The sequence below is a fragment of the Ascaphus truei genome, chromosome 9, assembly GCF_040206685.1.
Source record: "Ascaphus truei isolate aAscTru1 chromosome 9, aAscTru1.hap1, whole genome shotgun sequence".
Lineage (NCBI taxonomy): Eukaryota > Metazoa > Chordata > Amphibia > Anura > Ascaphidae > Ascaphus > Ascaphus truei.
In genome coordinates this window covers 41900723-41928475 of record NC_134491.1, presented here as the reverse complement: position 1 = coordinate 41928475, position 27753 = coordinate 41900723, and the positions used below count along the sequence as shown (strand labels likewise).

General features: G+C 43.3%; 2 protein-coding genes across 3 annotated transcripts in view; one reads left to right on the top strand and one right to left on the bottom strand.

Moving 5' to 3' along the window:
- The first annotated feature begins 9970 nt into the window (after nt 1-9970).
- FAM181A (family with sequence similarity 181 member A) lies at nt 9971-11794 on the top strand. The gene is made up of 2 exons (XM_075613105.1): nt 9971-10003; nt 10379-11794. The coding sequence occupies exon 2, from the start codon at nt 10443-10445 to the stop codon at nt 11292-11294; it is 852 nt and encodes a 283-aa protein (XP_075469220.1). The 5' UTR covers nt 9971-10003; nt 10379-10442; the 3' UTR covers nt 11295-11794.
- A 1508-nt stretch (nt 11795-13302) lies between these two features.
- ASB2 (ankyrin repeat and SOCS box containing 2) overlaps nt 13303-27753 on the bottom strand; it is a 54417-nt gene continuing 39966 nt past the window's right edge. For both annotated transcript variants that reach the window (XM_075614464.1, XM_075614463.1), the window contains 6 exons: nt 27403-27558; nt 26288-26533; nt 25189-25363; nt 21569-22139; nt 20206-20359; nt 13303-19692 (listed from right to left, as the gene is read on the bottom strand). In XM_075614464.1, the coding sequence (XP_075470579.1) occupies nt 19550-19692; nt 20206-20359; nt 21569-22139; nt 25189-25363; nt 26288-26533; nt 27403-27558 (1445 nt within the window). In that variant the 3' untranslated portion in view covers nt 13303-19549. The remainder of the gene's footprint in view (nt 19693-20205; nt 20360-21568; nt 22140-25188; nt 25364-26287; nt 26534-27402; nt 27559-27753) is intronic.

Genomic DNA, 27753 nt, shown 5'->3' with positions numbered 1-27753 from the left:
TGGGAGGTTAAAATGGCCGATGCCGCGTTCTTCTAGTTCAGTAATGTGAGGATAACGCTTTCCAAGATAATGGGGGAGTGTCCTCTTTTGCTGGAAAGCACAGTGGTCTCCCATCAGAAACACAGCATGACTACTTTTTTGCATGGCAAATTTCACCACTGTGCAACCTCCTCCGTAACCGGTACTGTACACATCTCTTATGTCCTGTATCTTTTTAATAAAGGTGTACCCATTGTACCTATTGCTGCCTGTGTGAGCGCGTCACTGCCGACCCCCCATTGGGTAAAGCGCAGAACGTTCCACTAGTTACAACCGCTTATAGATCAATGATCAGCGGGTTATCATTATTTCTATTTTATGTATATATTAGTATAACAAAATAAGTGTTTTATTGTTAATATTATCTTTGCATAGGAGTGCAACCCCCTGCATCCCACATAGGGGAACTAAAGTGTACCTCTCTTCATGTGCCCGAGGGTCCCCTTCATGCTCACCCCTGCAGGGGATCCCCACGCTGGAATCGCTTGTGTTTTAGATGTGGAATAACTGGGTATTTGGCTGCTTGGCTGAGGTCAGGTTTTTGCTCTTACTTTACTGGGCTGAATTGTCCTTACGATGGGCGCATTCAGGGGACGTAATGTGGGGTCAATTTAATATGTCCGAAGCGACTGATCGCACTGAGATTGGGTGATACCCTCACTGGCCGAGATCAGACGGTTTGGACAATGCAGAACCCCCCTGTGTCTGTCCTGTGGTTATGAGTTCTTGGAAACGCAGTCCGCCTCTGGCGCTGTGTTACCATGCCTGAGGAGACCCAATTTCAACAAACTTTCACATGGGCTTTTTCTTTTTAATCATCGTGCCTGAGCCAGAAATCACAAGGCTCAATTTACTTTACGCATCTAAAAATAAAGCTGCCTTAGAATACACAGAACACTTGTTTTTATTGCTTGATCATGGAAAATCCAGAGCACCCACCATAACTTTCTGATTAGGGACCCTTGACCTTGAGAAAGCGTCAGTGTGACGCGAAACGTACGTCGGTGGGCGGTCCTCTGTGACGTCAGCACGTGTATTGGTGCGGCGACGTCTGTCTAGAGAGCGCGGATAATAGCCGCAGCTTTACTCCGAGCTCCACCCGGCAACTTCACTCATAGCGGTGTTTACTAATACACCATGCCGGGCGGAAAATCAACAAATGTCGCCACTCGTGAGCAGAGAATAAACGCTCCGAGATAGCAGCCCCTAATAGTACCCTTGTATTGTAGAGGGTACTTTACCGAGCGGCTGCAGGGCACCATTTCTTTATAATATCTTAGTGTCTATACGCAGCAGACAGGGCGTACTCGCCCCATAAGAATAAATGTGAAACCATCCACATAAACCTGCAGAGATAGAGTGCTTCTTGTCCTATAGGCAGCTGAAGTAAACCGTTTGCAACTGGCCAGTTTTTTTCTATCTGTATACCAGCAAGCCTATTCAGACACACACTTGCCACCTTCACAGGGGATACGAGCAGTGATTCATTTCATTATGTATTTATCTATTCACTACATTAATTTGGTTTGAACACTTGTGAGGCTATTATAACCTTGGAAAAATTACTGACCAGGGGGAATCTACTATAATATTGATACACAGTAATAGCTCCCACAATATAGCCTCACCACCCCTAGCTACATAGTAGCCTTTTTCTTTGTCATTTTAACTTATCAAGCGCTGCATTGAAGGATATATATTAACCCTTTGACGGTCTCTTTAACTCTATATTACATATTACAGATTACCATTGAACCACATATTAATCAGATGTGATTTGAAAGCGGTGTGACTGACACCTCTACTTATGTAACACACACCAGACCCTTTCAACTACAATACACACATCACACTGAGGCACCCCATCCAATTCACACTGCGATATTAAAACTCTTTATTGCACATGGTGCCAGATACATCATATTCCTTCAATACTAACCTCTAGTAGTCTACGATTCAGACTTAGAGACATTTAGTTTAATACTTTTTTTAATTGTGTTGAGTGTTTATGTATTTCACTTATTATACCCATATACACTAATAAAGGTATTTTTAATTAACTTTCTTGTACCAATCCCAATATGAGTGCTTGTTGAAAAGGGGTTCTTTTACTTGTTTAGGCAGGTATTTTGTACGTTCAATGATTAGGGACCCCAAGAAAGGAAAACATTTAGAAATATGCATTTGTCACTGCTATTAAAACAGCTAAATAGTGCCCCCAACTCGGTCTACAATCACTGCCCTTTCATTTTAGACAACAAAAAGAAAGGTGCTGGACAAAGCGCTTAATAAACAATAAAACAATACTGTGAAATGTACTCTAATTAATTTCAGAGTGCAAAGTAAACTCATATAAATGAGCCACGGCTGCCCGGAAACACTAACTGAACCAGAGTAAACAATGCAGAAAACTGATGCAAACAGGCGCCTTAAAGATACCGTCCAAGCAAATGTCCAAACGCACAAGTAAGTAGCTGGCATCTAGGGCAGTGGATATTCAGAGTTGAGTGCAAATAGCCGCACGGCTATTCACAGTTGAGTACAAATAGCCGCACAGCTTTTCGCACTCAGTAGAAAATAAAATGGAAAAAAATAAACACCCCAGCCAGGAATCGAAACCTGGCCCACTGTGCTAATGGCCTGGAGTATAACCACTGAGCTATAAGACTTTCTGATGCTTTTGTAGTGAATAAAGACATAGAAGCCTACTGACATTACAGTGTTCATAGCCGCACGGCTATTCGCACTCAGTAGGAAATAAAATGGAAAAAAAAAATACAGAACACTCCCCTATTGACATTCTATACCCCCTGCATCTGTAATCAGCGCGGCTTTAGGCTGAGTCCCCAGTCAGCACTGTGACACGCGCCCGGGGGGGGGGGGCGGCGCATGCACAGCGCTGGTCCGTGATCTGCGGTCTGAGGTGAGAGAGAAAGTTTGTGACGGGAGGGGGTGTGGTGGTAGGTTTGCGGGGGCGTGGCCATGACATAACACGGCTGGTTCGCCCTCATTGGCTGAACCGCTGGCGGGGGCGTGGCCACGCCTCTGTCACAAATGCTAATCTCAAACTCTCAAAGCCTGAGAGGGAGCGTGGCGTGCTGGCACACGTGCACCTAGCCACAAATTGCACGGCTGAGCAGGGCGCAGCGCTCGTGTGCCAGCACGCCACGCTCCCTCTCAGGCTTTGAGAGTTTGAGATTGGCATTTGTGACGGAGGCGTGGCCACGCCCCCGCCGGCGGTTCAGCCAATGAGGGCGAACCAGCCGCGGGACGTCATGGCCACGCCCCCGCAAACCTATCGCCACACCCCCTCCCGTCACAAACTTTCTCTCTCCCCTCAGACCGCAGATCGCGACTAGCGCTGTGCATGCGCCGCCCCCCCGCCGGGCGCGTGTCACAGTGCTGACTGGGGACTCAGCCTAAAGCCGCGCTGATTACAGATGCAGGGGGTATAGAATGTAAATAGGAGAGTGTTCTGTCTTTTTTTTTTCCATTTTATTTCCTACTGAGTGCGAATAGCCGTGCGGCTATGAACACTGTAATGTCAGTAGGTTTCTATGCCTTTATTCACTAGAAAAGTATCAGAAAGTCTTATAGCTCAGTGGTTATGCTCCAGGCCATTAGCAGAGTGGGCCAGGGTTTGATTCCTGGCTGGGGTGTTTATTTTTTTCCATTTTATTTCCTACTGAGTGCGAATAGCCGTGCGGCTATTTGCACTCAACTGTGAATAGCCATGCGGCTATTTGCACTCAACTGTGAATATCCATTGCCGGCATCTAGTCCTTATAGGACGATCCAATCATATGCACCTGGACTGGCTCGCAGGCATCGTGGGTGGCGTCACGTGATATGTGAAATCAAACACAAAGAAAAATCATAGTGTATACTGCTAGTTAAAATCACATATAACATAAAACATACACACATAGAACTCCAATGACAAACACCAACATAAAACACAAACACAAGCTAAATGAACAATTAAACTAATTTATTAAAAATACTGAAAACCACTATGTTCAATAAAAATGGAGATGGCTTGGTGAAGATGGTCTGGTTATAAAACCAGAATCCTACTTACAACACAGCAGTTTGTTTCAAGCATGTGAGTCCAACTGTGGCAAAGCAGCTCCTCTCTCCTCAGTCACCTTTCACTTTAGGATACACTCTTCTATGCCAGAAAGGCCAGCGACTCCTTGCCCGGCTTAACCACGCACTGTCTTTTTAGTGTTAATAAACAATCCTGATAACTATAATGAGTTCCAGGTGGCTGCCCGCAAAGCTGCTTAGTTTAAGTTTAACCTCTTATTTGCTAGAGGTCAGTGGCTGACCTCTCTGGCAGCGAAAGAGTTAACTACCGGTGATTGAGTTGTGTTTAAAATCATTAGAGGTGGTCAAGGAGGGTCAGATATTGGGGGTTGTAATAATGTGTGTTGGAGACAGCTGTAAGTGCATTGTCACAATCATTTCATTGCAAGACGTGAAATTCAGCTTAACCTCTCCATAATTGGTGATAGTCAGAGCGCTCGGCACAGCAGCTGAGCAGTTACATAGCTGCTGTATTGTGCTTGCAGCCTTCTTCAGAATGGGATTCATCACACCGGGCCGGCACGGCCCACAATTGTAACGTTCACTGTGTGAGACTGACAGTGGCTATTCAGGGCAGATCATTCCACCATCTGCATGAATGTCAGGCTGCTTCCCAGCAAATACCTATCTCCTTCACTCCCATCTCTTCCTCTCCTAACAACCTTCATATGCAATGCATGGCATATCACACTCATTCATACCGCAACAACAATGCAGGCAGCGTGAGGGCCTTTAACTCATTCGCTGCCGGAAGGAAAAGTTACAGCGATTATCCAGCAGTGGGAAGGCAAAATCAGCAATAACCAACTAAAACGGGGAACAAATGACTCGAGGAGTTACGTTAGAATAAAACAAATTACATCTCAAAATATAGGACCTACTCTAGCCTGAGAGAGGCAGCTGCACATTAGAGCGATATGCCACGGTCCCCTAACTTTATAACAATTCCTTTTCTTTGCCATTATCGCTTCCCTGTTCCTTTCATTAGGAAGGGAAGCAGGGCAGTTGCAGGCCGCTGGAGATTAATTGCATTTTCAGGAGCCTTCTTTGGCTGAGTTCAGGGTGGATACTACGGCCGCGAGCTTCCGTGCGCGCCTCCGCCGCGCGCTCCTGCAGCCCAGCAATCTGTACCTTAGCTGCAGGAGTTGGGTCGCGGCGGTTTTGGGGCGTGGCGAACGTGTCACGGAGCTGGTTTGCTGAACCAGCTCATGTGACGCGACTGCAGTCCGAAAAATCCATTTCGGTTGTAGCGGCAAAATGTAGCAGCGTCAACGCTGTACTTTGCCGCCACAAGAAGCTGCAATGTGACATGGTTCGTTTAAAAACATTACATTGTGCCGATGGTGCGCGCGCACATAAGCTCGCGCACGTCGCGTAGTATCCACCCTGAACTCTGCCTTATGTACAAACTGGCAAATATGGTGACACCCTTTGGTGCCAGAGAGGCGCATAATGCATTTCTCCGCATACACTGCCTCTGTTGGCAAAAGGGTTCAAATATATTTGATGGTCAACAGCCGGGCTCTTTAACTAGTTCTCCAAAGTGGCTAGATCAGAAAACATTTAGGGGTACAAAGGCCACAAGCTTATTGTAATGCCATGTTAGTTACATTATTTAATGTCATTTTAGTATGAATGTATAGTATCTGTTCCATATATATTGACACAACCTTAACCTGGAAGCACGTTTCAGTGTGAAAAACTGAACTTAGCTCCCTAAGCAACTTGTATGATATTAGCAGGAGCAGAGCGCCCAAGTGCCACATCGAGTCCTCTCATGGGACTCCGGCTGAAGAACCTGGGCCCCCTCTATTTTGCCGGCAAAGCTCAGGTTCTCGGTAATGAACCCACATGGGATGTCTCCGTTGTGGAGTTTCCTGGCTCGGGGTGGAGTTGCCCCACTGGGCGGAGTTGTCCCACCGGGTGGAGTTGTCCCACCTGGGTAGAGTTGTCCTGCCGTGGTATGGTTGTCTTGCCAGGGTAGAGTTGTCATGCCGGGGTAGAGTTGTCCTTAGGGGGTAGAGTTGCCCTGCCGGGGTACAGTTGTCCCACCGGTGTGGAGATTCCCTGCTGGGATAGAGTTGCCCCGCTGGGTGGAGTTGCCCCGCTGGGTGGAGTTGCCCTGCCAGGGAAGAGTTGCCCTGCCAGGGAGGAGTTGCCCTGCCGGGGTGGAGTTGCCTTGCCAGGGTGGAGTTATTCTGCCTGGGAGGAGTTGCCCTGCCGGGAGGAGTTGCCCTGCCTGGGAGGAGTTGCCCTGACAGGTGAGTTGCCTTGCCAGGGTGGAGTTATTCTGCCTGGGAGGAGTTGCCTTGCCAGGAGGAGTTGCCCCGCCTGGAGGAGTTGCCCCACCAGGTGGAGTTGTCCTTCCAGGTGGAGTTGTCCTGCAGGGTGGAGTTGCCCCACCAGGTGGAGTTGCCCTGCCTGGGAGGAGTTGCCCCACCGGGAGGAGTTGTCCTGCTGGGTGGAGTTGCCCTGCCTGGGAGGAGTTGCCCTGCTGTGTGAGTTGCCCTGCCTGGGAGGAGTTGCCCCGCCTTGTGGAGTTGCTCCACCGGGAGGAGTTGTCACGCCGGGTGGAGTTGCCCTTCCGGGGTGAAGCTGCCCCACCGGGGTGGAGTTGCCCTGCCGGGGTATACATGCTGGGAGGCCATGTGGAGGCATGTTTGCAGTTCCTGTGCTAGTCTGACACATCCCCAGGGGAAAGTGATGTATTGTCCCATTCCCTCTGTGCCGGGAAGCTCAGGGAGGATCACTCTTTTGTTAATTGTTGCTTTCACATGTACATTAGGGGGAACATGGTCAGAGCAGAGAAGAACAATAGGAAGCCAAGAGCTCTCAGGGAATACTTGTGCAGTCCAACCTGAGTCTGACCTTGGGCATGCTTTGCCTTTTCTACTGCAGACATTGTCTATACTGCCTTTAAAACACAGCGATACAGGCTGGTATCCAGGGGGCCGGCACCTGGAGAGATCCCAGAGGAAGTTCTCTGGGGCCCATTTCCAGACTTGCAGAATAAATGGAGAAGTTCTGAGAGCTCCGCACATCACACGTTACAGCAATGAGAACAGAACGGGCACTTTATTCAATAAAGCCATTTTCTTTTAACCCCTTTGGGGCCTATAGTCCAGTATAGTATAGTATAAGTAGTGGTTCTGACTGAGCACCATTGCATATCATTCTAATACTGTGTTTTCTTTACGACATTTTGTATCCCACTTTTTCTGGCATACCGCTAAGGAAACTTGAATATATTTTGATTGCTATATATCCCTGTTAGTATCATGCATGAATCATTGCTTTTATCCAATATGGGGGTTATTCATTAAATTATCATAGTGCTAATCGGGGCAGTATCCTCCTCAAACTCCCATTGACTTCAGGGAGAGTTTCCATGTGACAGTGCCCCGATCGGCACTATGTAATGAATAACCCTGTGTTAGTGTCCCCATTAAATGACTCTATCAAGGTGCAAACATTTGGCGCATGTTTCGGCATGAGACTTTTTACTTTATTACACATTAATGGGTCTTTGTATCATCCCAAAGTTTCGCATTGACGCACTGCGCCAAGTTACCTATAAGAAAAGTGTTAATAAATGTTAAGTCCCTTAAACCGTGTAACTCCTGCACAAACCACTTCTATTCCCTCTCCCTAATCGCAATGAAGAGGCCTCTCTGCGCCTCCATGTGGCTCCCAAATTGGAGAATATTTATCAATGCCGCAAACAGCTGCAACATTGGTCTAAACCGGTGTAAAAAAATTGGTGCCAACGTTTTTCTATTGGGGATACCCGGCCTATTTTATGAAGCAGCGTCATTTAAAGCAGGAAACATGACAATTTATATGTGGGGTTTTTTTTAACAATAAATCAGTTCAGTAGTATTAGCTAATAGTGACTGTTTTTTATTCTTTGTTTGTTTGTTTTTTATTCAACTCAATGCCATTTTTAATGAGTTTTAATGCAACCTTTGATTTCTATAGCAGGTACCTCCCAAGCAGTGCAAGATCTTTGCAACACTTTCCTGTCCAGGGGGAGATCAGCTGTGAACGTGATCGGGGGGCCATTTCCATTTGCGTCACTGGGGGGCAGTCGTGACCTCGTGATTGCTACCCCAAGCTGTCACGAAGTCGCGATCCAAGAAGACCAACCACACTTGGGTGCCGCCTGTCCCCCGGCAACAAAAGAGTTAAATAATGTATTGGACTGGGACCTCCCTGCATACAGTACTGTAGTACTGGACATAGGGTTCTCCAGTAAGTGTCAGGACACTGCCACGTGTGGGCAGCCTGCAAAGTCTCTCACTACAAGCTTTAGTCTTACACACTGGGCGTTAAATTCACTCATTGGAAGTCAAACAACATATACATCATCCTTCTTTCCTCACACACCGGAGAAGGAGCTTTGGGACCTTATATGTCAGAGTTTCCTGGCTGCATGACTATGGCTAATCTGGTGCACAAACAGCATATGAGTTATCAATGAAATATTAACCCCATTGAAAGTAATAGGATTTTTTGCTTTGATAAATGCTGTGTAGTTTATTTCCCAGTTTGGCAGCTGGAATAATGTGACATATAACCCCTTATCTACCCCAGTCTCCTCGCTGGGGCAATTGTGATGCAAAAACAGCACCACGTTTATCACAGAAAAAGAATCCCATTGAAAGCAAAAGCACTTTGTGTTGTAAAACAGGAACATGTAGAACCCAGCCTAAGTGTTGCCCCGCAGAACATACAGGCGTTCCGTGATGGTAACTGGCATAGTGGGAGCTGTGCAGCGATGTTCAGGTATTGTCACCTTTGACGACATCTTTGCAAGTCAGGAGACTCTGCATCAATGAAGGAAGCCGCTTGATTAGCATTGTACATGCATTTCCTCTCCTTTTCTTCTTACTTTGCTTGCAGAGGACATCATTTCTCCATTAACCCATTCGTTACTGAAGTGTCCACCAACCATGGTAATGGCAATGCGTTTCGGGACCCTGACAGCACTGAAAGGGTTAAAAGGATTGTCCTGGCTCTGCTCATTGCCAGGGTTGGCAGGGTGACAGTAGTCGAGTGTGCAAACTTGTGCTATTGTCCACAGGCCTTGAGGAGCCATGGAGACCCACTAATATGACACAGGAAAATGTTTGCTGATGGCAATTCTATGGGCTTTGTCCAAGTCTTTCTCCATCATGACGACTCGATTTAAGTCTCTAACTGTTTGACTACAAATGCAAGAGTGCTATCCAACTCAATCCCTTTGTCCATGAGGTTTGAATGGGTAATTCAGCTTTTGTGTGGCTCAATTGAGGGGGCAAACATAAAGACAAGATTCTTGAGCTCTCAAGCTCCCTTTCCATGGATATGTGCACATCTCTTTAGAGATTTGTTTCTTTCTTACCTTTCTGACATCACCCCTTCATCCAAAAAGAAGAGAAAGGGGGGAAAGAAAACCCCTGACCAGTTAAAAGTAGGCTAGGCTGTTCAGTAATGCTGGCATTGTCCTGTGGCACTGAAGCATGGGCCCTTCTAGCCTTCCAGACAGATTCCCTTCTTTTAAAGAAAAAAGGGTGTCCACCTATCTTTACTTATCATCAGCATATCATGTTTTATTGTGGGGAGGCCTAAGAGGGAGGAAAGAGAAAAGGCGAAATAGCAGAGAAATTATGGTATTTTTTAGTGGTCTTTTTGTGGGTGTCCCCATAGCGACTATTTGTGATGGAAAAGAATGTGGGAACAGGGAGACTAATGCCTGATTGGGATGCTTTGTATTTGCAAAGTGGATTCTGATTGGTCTAAGAGCCCCCTAACTAAAAGTAGTTTATATTCATTCAGCTTACTCAAGTGCTAAACTGCTCCCAAACCCCTAGCACCTCCACTCGCGCCCTTAAAGGTTGGTAGTGTATAACCTATCTAACAAGATTATGCGTGTACTGTGTTTTAAAGCAATGAGACAGATTGGGGATATCTGGGACATGTCTACAGTAAGTGTGCAGAGGAAGGATGAGTGTGTGTTGGTGTGTGTCTCTGTCTTGAGGATTAAAGGGAGCATTGAAACATTTTAGTGGAAAATTAGGCTCCTCCTGCAGTATTTTGCATCGTGTTTCCTACACATTTTGCACAGGGTAGCATTTTTTATATTTAAATATTTTGGCAGAAAATCTACACTGGAAATCTGCATTTCATTTTCAAGAATGTCCTTTAATAACCGTCCATTGTTTTTCCTGCTTTCATTTTCCTTTCTAAAATGCTCATTATTCTTCTATAGATTCATTAACATTTTATTGTGGAATAACCTCAATTTTCGATGGAAATTTGGCCTTTTACATGAAATGGCTTCGGACAGTGAGGTGAAGACACTGCTGAATTTTGTGAACTTGGCTTCGTGTGATATCAAAGCAGCTTTGGATAAATCTGCCCCTTGCCGGAGGTCTGTGGATCACAGGAAATATTTACAGAAGCAGTTGAAAAGGTTTTCTCAGAAATATTCCAGGTTGCCAAGATGCCACCCAAGCAAAACCATGGACTCCAACCTGAGGAAGGGGCTACTGGACAGGCACAACCCTCCCAGCCATGGCAAAGGATTTCGTGGGAAGACCCCCGGAGCATCAGAGACAGAGAACTTTATTGGGGTTCAGTGCTCACAAGAGAATAATAGCATGCAGGCTGGAAGAGCAGACCAGGTGCCCATGAGGAAGAGGCAGCTGCCTGCCTCATTTTGGGAAGAACCCAGACCATCTTCCAGTCTCCTGGGAGGGGGCTGTCCTTCCAAGCTGGAAATGATATACAAAGATGAGGCTGATCCTTCACTTTCTCTGTATGAAAGCAAGAGAGGCAAAAACCTGGGGATTCAGGAACGCCCGAGCCCTGCCTGTGCCCACCCCACCGCGGGGGAGGCCGGTAACGTTACCCTCATGGCTTCTCTTGCAGACAGGGTGAACGCGTGTGGCTGCTGTCCATTTCAGTACCACGGACAAGCCGTGTACCAGCACAACCACGGACCTCTGACTCACAATCCCTTCGCCGCCCTGGCCCTGTGGAGTAAAAACACAGTCCCCACCTTGGAGATCCAGCACTTGTGCAAGGAAGCAGGACAGAGGGTGTACAGACACGTGGTGCTCAAACCGATCCCCACGAAACCAGCAGTCCCCTCACCTGGGTTCAATGTGTTTGGGTATATTTAGGGCTCATGGTGACACCAGAACTATCCGCAGATCCGAGTTTTGCGCGCTGTAGGAAACGGTCTTGTGGGGGTGATTGGGAGATGATAAACCCCTGCAAAGCTGAGCTGTCTGTATAGGAGTCACCCTAGCCCAGGTCCTGAGAGGGGTGAGCAGGGGTTTGATGATAAAGTGACAGGTGATGTCCAAGGACAGATACCTTCTCTTTGGCATCCTGAAAGCTTTGTGTTTCCAGTGATACAGATTTCATATTTAATGCACTGAGAAATGTTGTCCGATTGTATACTTATACTGTGCTGCCCATCAATGAATGAAACAATGATTACAAAATAACATATTTATATTGTGAGGGCTCACCTGGATACCAATGTACAAGAGTTTTCTTTGCCATAAAAGTCAGAAACTATAATTAGCCAATTGTCATTTTTATTTTAATTATCAGAAAAGTTTGTAGCAGCAATCGAATGGTTTACATGTATGCATGGGAAGGTATAATAAATGAAATGTGGTCGTTTAATTTCCAAGTCATTATTTCCCCATCTTTGGAGATTGATAACTGTTTCAGTATACATGCATTTCTTTATAGCAATTATAATTTATTGCATAGAAATGCATAGCGAAAGAATGCCAGAAAGCACCAATTGTCTGAATAAGTCCCAGTAACACAGTCTTGTACACGGGGAAAGGAGACAAGATAACATGTTTAGTTTTTAGACCATATAATAAGTTATAATGATGCCACGCAGAGCTTTTTGCTAACACGAAAGTGATGATTGACATAACACATATTAGAAACACTCCAGATGCAGGAGACACATATATTGCGTTGCTAAATGTAAATTAATTATAATGATTTCAAACTGATACATTTGATCAGTTTCATTTTTGTGATTTGACCACAATATGTCACAGCGTCTGCTTTTAATATCTGCTCATGTTTAAAGAATGAATACAAGTACATTACCCAAAAGTATGTTAGGCAAATATAAAGAGGCTTTCACCTGTAATTTACACCAACTGTGTTTTCTATATCTGTGGATTGAATGATGTAACCTTACAGTATATGAATATTTGGAAGGTTATATAGAGGCGTGAGATACTGTATACATCAGCACAGAAGCTTGAATATACATGTAGTGATTGTGTTAGATAGAAATGTTTCCCTTTTGGGCACTGAGTACATTGCCATGAATATTCCTGGCATCCTTACCCATGGGCCCATCCTAATCTGCATTGTATCTACAGTAGTAACAACCCCAGTGTGTAAAGTATAGCGCTTTATATGGAAGTACTCATGCCAATAACACTGTCTCCATTTTTTAGTGCCAAACACACACACACACACACATACCCCCCACACACCCGCCCACCGCCCCCCCCCCACACACACACACAGTGACACACACAGTGACACACACACACACACAGACACCCCCCCACACACCCCCCTAACACACACACACAGTGACACACACACACACACAGTGACACACACACACATTTGATATTTGGTTACTCCTTAAAGCAGAAACACGTTACTGTGCGTTATTAGTCTTTATACAAAGTTCCTCTTTCTCTGGGAAAATGAATTTTAAAATAACCCAAAAGCAAAGGCCGTTGGCAGATTTTCCATGGTGACTTTGTATAGAAGTTTCCTGTGGGCATTGGATTAGAGCAGGGGTGGGCAACTCCAGTCCTCATGGCCAGCAGCAGCTCAAGGATATCCCTGCTTCAGCAAGGTGATGCCATTGAAGACTGAGCCTCTGATTGAGCCACCTGTGCTGAAGCAGGGATATCTTGAAAACCTGATCTGTTGGTGTCCCTTCAGGACTGCAGTTGCCCCCCCCCCCCCCCCCCCCCGGTGCAGTGGATGTAAGTAGATAATATCTATCCTAAGACTTGCTTTGCATGCTCATGTTATAAGGAGGCGGTGTATATGATCACCTCCTTTCCTCTGAATTGTGATGTTTTGCGTTATCACAGGGGGATAGTTTTATCAGACACTCAGTCGTTGCACATTGTAAACATTTATTAAGATTGAAATGCGTAAACAAAACAATAAGAAAACACAATGGTAGAAAAATATGCTTCATACAAACACTAAATACACACCAAAAAAAGTGCTCGGAGCAAGAAAAAGTGAATTGCACGTTATATACTATAAAATTATAAATTGACACTTAATTAACCCTTTCGTTGCAAGTGGGACGCGTTGTCTCTCCGGCATTGAAGGGGTTAGACTTTTCGTCTCACATAAAGATAAGATAATGTTAAATACAGTGAAAATAAAACCATGCGCTGTGCATTGGGAATCCTGTGTTATTATACCGCCAGAACCTCTGCTGAGTTCGGACTCCACTTGGAAACAGTATAAATATCAACGTTGAAGATCCAGTTACTGTAGAACTGAGTAATATGTATATTTCTTTTTCTAGGTGTACATTTGAATTCTATTTGGAAAACCTGCTCAGTTTTATTGCATTGCCTTCCAAACATAGTAAATAAAAGACAAGTTAATGAACACTTCTGCAGCTGGCAAAGTCCCAGGAATATGGGCCCAGATTCACACAAGGTGCAAAGCTTCAGCTTTGATATGAATGGGAGTAAAACTGTGCTAAAGCTTTGCACCCTTTTGTGGATCTGGGCCATAGTGTATAACAGGGCTGGCCAACTCCATTCCTCAAGAGCTACCAACAGGTCAGGTTTTCAGGATATTCCTGCTACAGCACAGATGGCTCAATCAGTCCTTGCTTGAGCAAAGGTGACAACCACTGATTGAGCCACATGTGCTGATGCAGAGATATCCTGAACACCTGACCTGTTAGTGGCCCTTGATGACTGGAGGTGGCTAGCCGTGATGTATAAGAAATTGGTGTGTAGTAATTCAGAGAGAGGAAGCTATGGTTCTGTATATATCTCCCTGGCACCACATGGTGGCTGCTAGTTGAACTGAAGCACGTGTATTGTGTAGAGAAGGCAGATTAGTCCAAATCCGATCCGCGCGCGGTTATCCGAAGGCGGATTGGGCATTAACACAATCAGGGGCATGCTCCTGAATCCACCATCGCTTTCCTTCCAAGCCCCTGCCACGTCTTACTTTATGATTGTGAGGAGAGGGTGTGTGGGATATGGCCAGTGGCTGGGTTAGTGTGCAAGACATAGCCAGTGGCTGGGTTAGTGTGTGGGACGTGGCTGGTGGCTGGGTTAGTGTGTGGGACGTGGCTGGGTTAGTGTGTGGGGTTAGTGTGTGGGACGTGGCTGGCAGCTCGGTTGGTGTGTGGGGTTAATGTATGGGACGTGGTTGGGTTGGTGTGTGGGATGTGGCTGGCAGCTGGGTTGGTGTGTGGGGTTAGTGTATGGGACGTGGTTGGGTTGGTGTCTGGGACGTGGCTGGTGGCTGGGTAAGTGTGTGGGACGTGGCTGGTGGCTGGATTAGTGTGTGGGTTTAGTGCACAAGTGGATCTGCCTTTTTGAGACTGATCCATGAAAATACGCAGCTGAAAGGAAGTTGCAACATTTGTGGCAGATTCGAATCTCTGCAAAAAATTGCCCATCCCTAGTATTATATATATTATATACACTGCATGTGCGCTACCAAAGAAACCGTACCTTATTTACAACACATGTTGCATTACACAAGTTGCATAAACATGTAGAGGGGTCAAAAGTCAAAGTCTTTCTGCTGCAGATGAAATGAATTATATTTTCTTCTTTGAAAAATCTGGTGCACTAGTTTTGCATTATTTTTGCACCAGTTTTGCATTATTTTTGCATCACTTTGTACTAGCTTTGCATTATTTTTGCACTAATTTGGCGGCCGTGAAACTTTGATAAACGATCCCCTTATTCCCTGATACTTATTTAAGAATGACTGATAATTTAGTGCAGCGCTCAGAATGCTGCTGCTCTGAATTGTTGGTGTGTGTTTAGTATACTTGATTTCTCCAGGGGCAATGACACAAATAATGTAAGTGGAATGCTAGTTTGCATAGTAACGCTCTCCGGCAATGACGGGGTTAATACGCTGAGCAGCGAATGATCTTGATAGTCTTTGGATGAGTTACTCTACATTCTTTGGCCAGAGGAGCTGTGGAGAATATAATTTATCATCTATTTCATCTATCAATTCTATTATGAATATCTATTGTGTGGTGTGGTATTAAATGGCATTTCTCAATGTGCCTTGTTCACATGGCGGATAGAAAGAAATCACGTACAAATGCTATCAAAGACCATGTGCACAATGGGGCATTGCTAACCATTTACACAGTGTCATACTAAAAACTCCTTTTCACCACCACACATGATCCTACGTTTACAGTCTGTGGTTTCCCTGCAGAAATGTCGCTGAAATCAGTGAAACTCCTCCAGGGTCCCCAACCAATGTCACAGAATCTTCGGTCACCTGCCGGCAAATGCCGCGATATTCCTAAAACCTCAGTGCCGCCGGCAGTCCCCACGTGGAAGGTTTCACATTGTACGTTCTTAAAGGCAGGGCCTCTATATATCTACTGTTACGTCTGGTGCGACTGCCCCTACATTATACTATCACCTCCCTGCGTTTTAATCTTTAAAAGAGACGCGTAACTCGGTGGCAATAAGAAAATGGTAGTGATGAGAATATATTTTCTTCAAGTGAAGACTGGAGTGATCCTAAAAATGTGCATGTCTTGTATGTCTGTATGTATCTGGTGGTGTGAGTGCATCATAATGCACATAGCCTGGTGGCAGATAGGGAAAGTCTGGTAGCTATAGAGTTTATACAGTAAGCAGACAAAGAAAGGGAGGAAGTCAGGTGACATGTGAGGAGAAAGAAAGAATTTTGGAGAAGGAGAGAGGCGGAGAGAATGGGGGACATCATAAAGTATTAAATGAAAGATGCAGTGGAGAGAATGAAGGGGGGTGAGAGGGAGAAAAGCGAGGGGGGAGAGTGAGGGGAGGAGGGGGAGAGAAGGAGGAAGGGGCAGAGAGAGAGAAGGAGAGGGAGAGAGAGAGAAGGGGGAGAGAAAAAAGTAGCGGGATAGATAGAGAAGGTTGGGGAGAGAGATAGAGAGGAGAGGGTGAGAGAAAAGGTGGGGAAGAGAGACTGGAGGGGGTGAGAGAGAAGGTGAGAGGTGAGGAAGAGAGAGAGAGAGAGAAGCGGGAGAGATAGAGAAGAAGGGAGAAGGCGGGAAGGGAGAGGAGGGGGTGAGAGAGAGGAGGGGGTGAGAGAGAGAAGGGGGTAAGATAGAGGAGGGTGTGAGAGAGAGGAGGGTGTGAGAGAGAGAGGTGGGTGAGATAGAGGAGGGCGTGAGAGAGAAAGGGGGGAGAGAGAAAGGGGGGAGAGAGAAAGGGGTGAGAGAGAGTAGGTGGGGAAAGAAAAAAGCCAAACCTGTCATTATTGACAGGCATTTATTCAAGTATAAAAATAACACAAGCTGTAACAGAAATATTTTGGAGGGAACATGTTTTAACCCCTTCACTGAGAGAGGACAGCTATATAATAATATGCAAAGCAATATATAGCTGGCCTCTGGCAGTGAATGGGTTAATAGTCACAGGCATGAAACATTAACATTCTTGCGTGTCATTTCTTTTGTCCTTGTTTCTTGTGCAGACATATTACTATACAGAACAATTTAATACTGTACATGATTTTCTCCCTACGTTTACGCAACAAGCTTCGATCAACTGTGTCAAGTGTGAAAACAAAGGTAATAGATTAGACGCACATTCTCAATGAAATAAATGATGGACTGTGTGTTTGTGTGTTTGTGTAACAGCTCTTTGATACATTGCCTTACTATCTTGCTCAAATAATAAATCAAAGCTATTCTTTTATTTTTTTCTCTAGATAAGAGTTTAAAGAATGAACATGATCGGGCAGCCCAAAATATTATTGTGGGTCACCTTTCATACTGTCTATAAAATGAAAATACTAAAACCCACTATGGCATGACACAGGGCACAGAGCACAATATTACAGTAATTAATGACACAGGGCACAGAGCATAATATTACAGTGATTAATGACACAGGGCATAATAATAGTACAGTGATCATGGCACAAAAAGCAATGTGTGGGCTGTTTTATGAGGTTCTGCTCAACTGAGCAATATTAATACGGTTTACAGGCCCCTAATATAGTGACTGGCGAATACTATGAAATACTATTAGAACTAACACATTTGGGGAAATATTAGACACAAATATATTAAGGAAATCAAATATATTAAGGAGTCTTATCTGTTATATAAAAAAGGGTACCAATTCATTCTTTAAATAATACAGAAGTGGTAAAGGGCATTGTTGACTCAATATTGACTGCCTCCAAACTATTGTAAAAATAAACACTAATAACTAGACAACAATTGCCCATTTTCAGGCTATTGCAAAGTGACCTTACTTGTATTCTCAAAGGGGGAAAAAAAATCAGATGTTTATTTGGTTATAGAACTATTTTTCCTATAGAACTATTTTAAGCACCTTAAAAATGTCAGTTTCCCCAGAGAGCAATAAATCCTCTATGAAATATTCTTGTTTTTATTTTTCACAAGTCTTCTAATTACACCATAAAAAGCTTTATTTTAATGTTTTCAATATTTTAAACTTGCCTTATATTTTAGGTTGAAGTAAAACTGTAAATATGTATTTCAGGCCAGACTGTAATAACACTGTATATCTATATATTTCCTATAAACAACACCTCTTGTAGGTGATTATTTTTACATCTTTTTACTGACTTAATGCTCAATTTGGACTGGGCAAAGGCATAATAAATCGCCTTTAATTAAATTACCAGTGCTAAATAAGCATTACATGCTCTAACCCAGGGTTGGACAACTCCAGTCACCAGTGCCACCAACAGGTCAGGTTTTCAGGATATCCTTGCTTCAGGTGGTGCAGTCGTTGACTGAGCCACTGATTGAGCCACCTGTGCTTAAGCAGGGATATCCTTAAAACCTGATCTGTCGGTGGCCCTTGATGACTGGAGTTTGCTGCTCCTGCTCTAACCCAAACTATTAGCAGAAGCATAAAACAGGAGACCTATTATAAAACTGTCTACAATGTCACGATCCGTCCTGCTGTGCCTTTGTTATTGCTGCCATGTTTGATTTGAGCAACATGGGCCAGAAAACATCAGCTAGGAAGCATGAGTGGAGTTTGCACCACGATTATTATCGCTCGGTGTGTGGATTAGTGGAGCGCATAACTACCACTTCGTGGCCTTACTGGCTAGATCATGGAATAGACCACAGTCTGGCAACTGGTAAGGTCACCTCTTTCATGCACAGCGCCTAATAATAATAATAATAATAGCATGCTCTTGTATAGCGCTGCTAGTTTTACGTAGTGCTTTACAGAGACATTTTTGCAAACACAGTCCCTGCTCCGTGGAGCTTACAATCTATGTTTTTGGTGCCTGAGGCACAGGGAGATAAAGTGACTTGCCCAAGGTCACAAGGAGCCGACACCGGGAATTGAACCAGGTTCCCCTGCTTCACCCTCAGTGCCAGTCAGTGTCTTTACTCACTGAGCCGCTCCTTCTCCCAGGTTCCCCTGCTTCACACTCAGTGCCAGTCAGTGTCTTTACTCACTGAGCCGCTCCTTCTCCCAGGTTCCCCTGCTTCACACTCAGTGCCAGTCAGTGTCTTTACTCCCTGAGCCGCTCCTTCTACCAATAACCATCATGTCTGTTATAACTGGAAAGTATCGTACTATATTCATACACAAAATGATACAAACTGTCCTATACTGAATAGTAAACATTTTCTTCTCAAACACAGACTGATATGTCCCTGATGTGGGGTAGTGAAGCCCACTATTAGTGTAATGCTGCACAGTGCTCAGGAGTCGTGAAACCTCAGTAGATCTGACCGTAAAACTTTAATAAATAATGTGACTTTTCATGCAAGAATTCTTACTATAATGTGAGACTGTTGCTGTGTAAAAAATATTCACTTATATTCACTGTACAAATAGTTGCATTTTTACCTTACAGATCTCTTACTTACATTGAAGCTTAATACTTTTTTTCCATTTCCAGCATTTGCTTTTCACTTAACCCTTTCATTTGTGACAGAGCTGAATGGCAGATCCCAGCTGTGAATGGAAGAGATATTCCTTAGGAAGCAATGCTTTTGCCACTTATAGGAATGGTTTCTACCCTAACGTGTGTCACCGCCACTACTTTGCACTATCTCCATCCCGTTTCCCACAGACGCTGCATCCACGGATTGTGTTGCCTTGGTGCCAAGGTATGACTCCATGCCACACCGCTACAATCCAGTGGTGTAATCATGGCTCAGGTAGCGAATCAGTCTGCATGGAAGAGGCAGCGTGTCGAGCAACTTGATGCGGTTTGTTCCTATCATGCGCCGTACTTTCAGGCGGCACAGCTGAGTGAGAGACCTCGGTGGCTCTACAAGAAAAATGTCGTCATGTTGCTATTGCCAGAAAATAATACAAGTTTCCTTGGAGTTTCACATTGACAGCTGTAACACATTCCCCATTGTATGCTGGAAGCTCTTCCGATTGAAGCCCCAGATTCTAGCTTCCGTTAATACAATCAGTAATATTATTATATACCATTTTATTGTAAGTGTGTCCATATTTCACTTTTACCAAGAAAGATACAATGAAATGTACATCTTGCTTTTAAGCTGGTATACCGGGCCATCTTTGCTAAGCAGTGCTACTCCATAAGGCCCCTCCCAGCCGCAGCAGACATATCAAAGTGACTGGGCTATATGGGGTCTTCTCTTATAGAGTACACGGCTTAGAAAACATAGCGCATGGTGTTGTAGGGTTTGAGGGGATTTATGAGTTAGGTTTAATACTTTTTAATAATAAGATAATTCTCCCCCCAAATTACTTTGGGGTGGAAGATTAGCTAATGTCATTTCCATTTGCTATAACACTTTCTGTGCTGTACCTGATTTGGCCTTAATGTGAGCCCAGTCCGCGTAGCTGTCTAAATGCTCTTGTAACCGAGAACATAGTTGCACATCTCCAACGTAGTCCAGGAGAACGTCAATGATGGGTCCAGCCCAGCGACTTAGCTCCGTGGTAGAAACCACCTCACAAAACTGAAAAAGAAACGAATAAACCCAGTTTAAATATACAGGACTGAGAGAGATAACTACTGTACATACGTTGTTTCCAAAGTTGGTGCCTTTTCCATGAACACAAAACATCATACATGAAATATGTACTAAATGGAAGGTTAAACATTCACAATGAAGAAAACAGCTTGTTCAACCCAAATGTTACTAATAAGAGAAGCCTTGTGATGATGTAATTAATCACTGAATTGGGAAACACCCAGTTGAGACCCAGTATCACTTTGTGAGTCTTTGTCAAATCAGTTTAACTTCCCATTCTTTAAGTATAAACATGTAGATTGTAAGTTTATTTTCTCACAGGACACTATGTTAAGCTGTTAACAGAATAGAGCACGCCATAAATGCAACAAATTCCATAAATAATCAGGAGAAACGATGAGAATATGAGCTACACAAACTTACAAGCTTCGCTGTTTGGAAAGAAGTGCAACATTTGTCAGAAGTTGTGATACATTTTATTCTTCATAGATATACTAGTATAGGATGTACAGAGCTTCTGGAAACCTGCTGGGCCTCTTCTTTATGTATATTGTGTAATGTATCACAACCTATAACACATCTAGGCTATATCAAGGACATACCTGCTATACGTAGGACCAGTATATCTCCTCGAACTTTGGATTACAAAAAAAATGCAACTTATCATTAGTTATTTTCTGGCAAAGTGTTAATGGTATTCTGAACTGTCTAGTAAGACCCTACACAGCTATGCACTTATACATTGTTTTCCAGATCTCTCTTGTATAGTGACAAGTAGCGTCTCTATTTACACTGGTAAGAAACAATAAAACAAATCGATACATAATGCCACCCTACCTACCTACACAATGATTCTCCAAAACACACATGCCTACATTCAACCAGTCACAAACACAGACCTCATAACTCAACAAAGGAGTCCTGGGACTTGTGGTAATGTTGTATTTTGTAGTGGGATCCCAACTAATGAGAGCAATGGAAAGATTCTTCCATGATGGGCACCAAACAGTATGTGAAAAGGTGTTTCCCCTAATAGCAGTTAGTGAGGGACTCTGCTGTATGCTATAGGACCCACAATAGTTTCTATGTAGTAACTTCTCTATTCCTGTCCTATAAATAAACCTAAGATCAAAGAATCAGTTGGCCAATGGGGAGTTAAAAAAAAGGTTGATGAGCTGTTGTTTTACAATATACCTGCACGATTTTATGGGGTTTCTGATCGGAGGTTGTAGGATCATTTAATCGGCTTTGTCTGCTATCTTCAATGGGAGGATGTGGTCCATTTCCATATTCACATTTAAAACAGGAACCTGCATCACTACCGAGGTCCAAGATGAACTTTAACATGCTGAGGTACTTCATAGAAAACATGATGGTGGCCGGGAAAGAAGTAGGGTGAGTAGAAATGTAGGCATCAATATTCGCCCCGTGATCTAGAAGCAACTTCATGGTTTTGAGGCAACCATGGCGAATGGAAATTAGCAATGGATTGATAATATCTACATTGGGATTGGCCCCGGCTTGTAGAAGCATTTGTGTCACATTGATGTTGTTGTTCATGACGGCGAAGTATAGAGCAGTGCTACGCCTGTCCTCGTACAGCCTCGCCCTTTCAAAAGAAAGGGTGGCGTTGACATCATAGCCAGCGTTAATGAGTTCTTCCAAGATATCATCATTGTTGCGCTCTGCAGCTATATGGAGAGGGCTAATGCCACTTCGTTTAACTCTGACGCGGCTTGTCACAGGGATGAGCATGGTCACAATCCTGCAAGGGGCGGAGAAGTGTGAAAATTGGGAAAAGTAAATCAAATCTGACAATGGAACCTAAAAGGTTATCAAAGTTCAGGTACAACACCATATAATTTACCAGATACTTTAAAGAGCTGGGATACGTTCAGGACCAACATGGGAACTAGAGAAATCAGCGTACATAAGTCACTGAAACATAAAAAACAAAACTATATGGTCCTAGTCACTGTTTGGTTAAATGGGACAGTATGAAGAGGTTGAAATGTCCTTTATTCTCTCTGAGAATTTAAAAATGTCAAACGCCATGGGTAATCAAAAGCTTATAACATGACAGACCACTAATGACAGACCACTATAATGTTTATAGTTATTTGGGTGGACCACCATACTTACACAATGGTCTGCTCATAAATATATTAGTATATACTACGACCATATCTTTCACACTCACTGGCCTTCGATATAACATCAGCTTCCAGTAGTAATTTAAAAAGCCACAGACTGCAGGAGAGAGCTGTCTGTAGTGAATTTTGATGGATTCTAAATCACCAGTGGTGGTCTTTGGGAACCACCAGTCTTTGGGAACCACCATTGGTCCAGTGGCCACAGTTTGAGAATAAGTGGTGTCCATAGTTCCAGAAGGGAAACCTATGGTCCATCTTCCCTTTTAGATCTCAGCTTTTCTCAGTCTACAGTATTTATTGGAAACGTTCCCACCACATTTAAGCAATCCTCCTTTTACAGCTCAGTCCCATCCTTTCTCTTCCAGTGTGACAGAGTTACGACTTGTGTTCAGACTTTGGGGCTTATCTACTGAAGTTTTTCTGCTGCAAAACTGAGGCTAAACGAGTGAAAAAGAACGGCACCAGATTTATCATATGACAACCCCCCTACCCCCCCCCGCCCCCCGCCTTCAATGAGATTGTTTTTCTTTGACAAATCCCGTGACGCTTTGTGCATTGGCTGACCCCAGATTTATATACAGGAGACTTTAAGTAGATAGACAAGTTAGTGCCAATGAGTATCAAACGTTTATATAAATACACCTATTCATACCATACGCCTTTTAAGTGGCTTACTCATGGGCTCTCCTATTTATTTAATTTCACATTGATTAGATTAGATACCAACTGAATTATATTATGGGTAACTCATTTTCCAAATGATGCTTAATACATCACATGTTAGTATTACACAAATCAAATAAAGTTTGCTTTAGAATTTAAGATATACAAATGTAGTCCTTAAACTACTATTCACACAAATGAATGTCACGCCTTATCCAGTACAGAATAATGGGGTTTTGCTCGCAGTCAATTAGCTAATTTCGTACAAGAATAAAAATGTGGTACTGCTCACTTAATCCCAAGTAAAAATTCTGACAGTGTATGTATGTATGTATGTATGTATGTATGTATGTATGTATGTATGTATATATATATATATATAAAAGAAGAAAAGCAAGCACTTCAATATCAATGATCCAAAGGGCCTAGTGCTAGTCCCATATAAAATGCAAAAAGTACATTACCATCCAGCAGAACAGCAAAGGAGAGGCAGCACTCAGTGGTATGTATCAAAAAAAGTGTATTGAACAGACACATAGGACCGATGTTTCGATCCCACAGAGGGATCTCCTTCAGGGGATCACCCCCCCCCCCCCCCCCCCCGGGGGATCACCCCCCGCTCCCCGAAGATCCATGAGGAAGGTCGCTCTCTGCAGACCGAAACGTTGGTTGAGGTACCTGTATTTTCTACAATACATACTGCTTTGAATATACCCCGGTGTGCTGTCTCCTAATTACTGGACTTCAATCTGGTAATATCTTCTTTATTGAATATCTACGGGATAAGCATCTGGATACCTTTAGATACGTGAGTGCTGGTTGCTGCAATTATATATATATATATATATATATATATATATATATATATATATATATATATATATATATATATATATATATATATATATATATATACATCCAAATGAGAGCTGGTTTTCATTATTTTACTTGACTCAAAAACGCTGAGGTGACCCTGTAAGATTTAAACAAGGTTTGCTATGAAGTTACTGACACAGTGAAAGTACTGTATAAACATGCCTTCAGCATTACTAAAATTTGTATCTTGTTGTTCTTGCTTTATAATGGTAATATTGCCAGCCCCCACTCCCCCCTCTCATAATTAATCTTTTCCTCCCACCTCGAAGGCATTACAGGCATACCCCGCATTAACGTACGCATGTATGTAAAGTGAAAATGTACTTAAAGTGAAGCACTCCCTTTTTCCCCACTTATCGATGCATGTACTGTACTGCAAACATCATATACGTGCATAACTGATGTAAATAACGCATTTGTAACAGGCTCTATAATCTCCCCGCTTGTGCACAGCTTTGGTACAGGTAGGGAGGTGGTATTGCTGTTCAGGATGTGCTGACAGGCGCATGTGCGAGCTGCCGTTTGCCTATTGGGCGATATGTCCTTACTCGCGAGTGTACTTAAAGTGAGTGTCCTTAAACCGGGGTATGTCTGTATTGAACTAATATTGACACTATACTGACTATGATTAACTCTTTCACTACTCTCTACATTTTGTCCCATTGAGACTGCTCTTTACAATTGGTTACTCTCAAAATGAAGAACTCACGTAGAAAATGCAGACTTTTTACTCTGCGCTATTGCTATCCCAACATTTTTGTTTAGAAACAAATACAGTAACTGCAGGAGGGGTGAGAAATGCTTGTAAACTTGAGCATTTCGCCTTAGGATTGCATGCCGACATCTTTACGTGATATGGATGCAGTTACACATTTGAAAGCAGCCTGAATTCCTGAGTAATGACATAAGACCCCCACATGACTGAGAGTCGAGGACGCTGTTAATATTATGAGTGCCAGAAGTATTACTCATTATTTGCAAGTTTTAGAGACCCGTCAGTTTAATCGCTCTTTCCCTACATTGGGAACATGTGTAGTGTTTCTTTGAACTGTGATCCTGTGAAAAGCCCTGACAATGGAAAACATGAAGTTTGGGGGGGGGGGGGGACAGAGGGAAACATACTCCTCATTGTCTCGCTTCTTTGCTGCTACGTGCAGGGGTAACAGTCCATCCTTATTGTGCTTGTTAGCGTCTGCTCCCTGGGCCAGGAGGAACTGAACAATACTTCCATGGCCATTCTTACTTGCTTCAAACAGAGCGGTGGCATTATCATTGGCTTGTGTATTAACGTCAGCTTCTAAAAAGAGAAAAACTGTTATATACTTCAAAGTGAAAGCAGAATGTTCTGTACAAGACTTCCCACATATCTAATCTATCTCTATCTATTCTATCTATTGATCTCTATCTATCTAATCTATCTCTATTCTATCTATCGATCGCTATCTATCTAATCTATCTATGTATCCTATCTCTATCTCTCCTATGCATGTATATCTTTATTTATATAGCACCATTAATGTACATAGAGCTTCACAGCAGTAATACACGTGACAATCATATAAATAAAACATAAAGGGAATAAGCGCTTCAGACATAAAAGTTACATTTAGGAAAATGAGTCCCTGCTCCGAAGAGCTTACAATCTAATTTGCAGGTAGGAAGGACATACAGAGACAGTAGGGGGGCGTTCTGGTAAGCACCACTTACAGCAGGTTCTATCTCCATATCTATCTAATCTATCCTATCTCTATTGGTCTAATATTTCTATCCTATCTCTATCTATCTAATCAATGTATCGATCCATCTATCTTTCTACACACATTCCTATCTGTAGGACACAGTGTACATGGGCAGTCCTGGGACCTGCTGATGGGGTTATGGCCTTGACATGGTTGCAGGCTTAGCATGGTTTGGCCAAAAGATTGAACTACAGTAAATGAGCTAAACTTATGAGAAGAAAGAATATATACACAAACTAAATGATTTGTCCCATTGGATGTGCTTTGGGGATTCTTTGTTTACTATTCCACATATTCCTCCTTAAACTATATTTGAGAACATTTATATAAATAATAATAAATACTGTTTACAATGTGGAACTTTCTGGTTAGTCTGATGCATCCCAGGGGACACCGCGCTTTGATAGAACACCGTTATATTCCTTCTCTTGCAGTAGTTTGCCTTTTAACATCCAAAGGGATTATAAGTATACAGCACTTACCACATTTGACAATGTATCGTAAGGCGTCTATCTGTCCACTCTGGGCTGCTACAAACAGAGGAGTGATGCCATAGCAGCTCTTTGCTTCAATCTTCGCCCCTCCCTTGACTAAGACGTCAATGATGTCCAGCTCATTTCTGGCCACAGCCTCATGCAAAGCTGTCCATCCTCGGTTGCAGCGGTGATTAACATTGGCTCGGTGTTCAACCAGCAATCTCACGGCTTCAGTGTTTTTCCACTCACAGGCTAATTTTGACAAACGAAAGGGTTTCAGTAAAGTGCATATGGACACTTATTCTACACCATGCTGGAGAGGAGTCCAGCTTCACTCATTACAGGGAAGACATCTTCTCAGCATATTGCATGTGGAACATAACACAGTGGCCTTCAACAAGTGCCTCACAAGCTTCATTCATCTCATCAAGGGCTTCCAATGGCTTCTCTGCTCCTGTTCATTTCATTGCAGCTGCTCAAATAGTTGATTTTTTTTTTAATGCTGAAACTCACTTTTAAGACAATGTAAATATAGAGTGCAATTTTCTAGAAGAAACTGGAAATTGTACACGTTTATTGAAATCAAATGATGTCAAGATATCTTAAAGTACTTCACACTACAATTCTGCCCCATCTATTGGAAACCTAGTTGGAGAGAACATGGGCACAAGAGATGTACGTTCCATGCAAACGCTCGGGCATCGTGGGGAGGAGTGTGGATTTTAAATGTTTAGCAGCATTTTATGTTTGGGATTCCAATAGCTGGAAATGACCATGCTTATGTATAAAACAATATTGTGTGTCACTGACTACCATATTTGCTAAGTGGTGCTATGTCATAACACACATTCCAGTGCTGGAAGACCTTTATGGCCCATTCATATGAACAGTACACATTTTCCTGACCGGGTGGTAAGGTGTCTTCCAGCACCATATGGTGTCTTATACAGCATACCACAACTTTGCCAATGTGGCCCACTGTCTCCTCCCAATAATTACTGGTCCATGTGACGGGTGCTTTTAGTAATGTACAATATGGGGGTACATGTATTTTCATGCAGGGAAGTTATAAAACTGTTCCTTTTTCCATGTTCAATGATTTTGTTTTAGAAGATCGTTACCTTTGTAAAGTGGAGTTTCTTTGTTCTTATTGGCAATGTCAGGTTCAGCACCAGACTCGAGCAGGAATTGTAAACATTCCAGATGTCCCCGTACAGTTGCTAAGTATAAAGGTGTCTCCTCTTCAAGAGTGCGCTGGTCAATAGTAGCAGGATATGCTAAGGAAATATAATGTTAGTAAAGGAACTAAACGCTGGGAATGAAAAGCTCGAACATGCTTTGACAGCTCTATTTTGTATGTAAGAATTAAGTATGTCAGAGACTCGATATGCTAAAGAAAAGGATTCAACGTCAAAGCCACATAACAGAATCCACGTGCATATTGTGTACAAATACTCTGCCTCTGTTTCCCA

Bases quoted from the DNA above. Each gene is read 5' to 3' on its own strand.
- FAM181A (XM_075613105.1), top strand. From the start codon at position 10,443: ATGGCTTCGGACAGTGAGGTGAAGACACTGCTGAATTTTGTGAACTTG.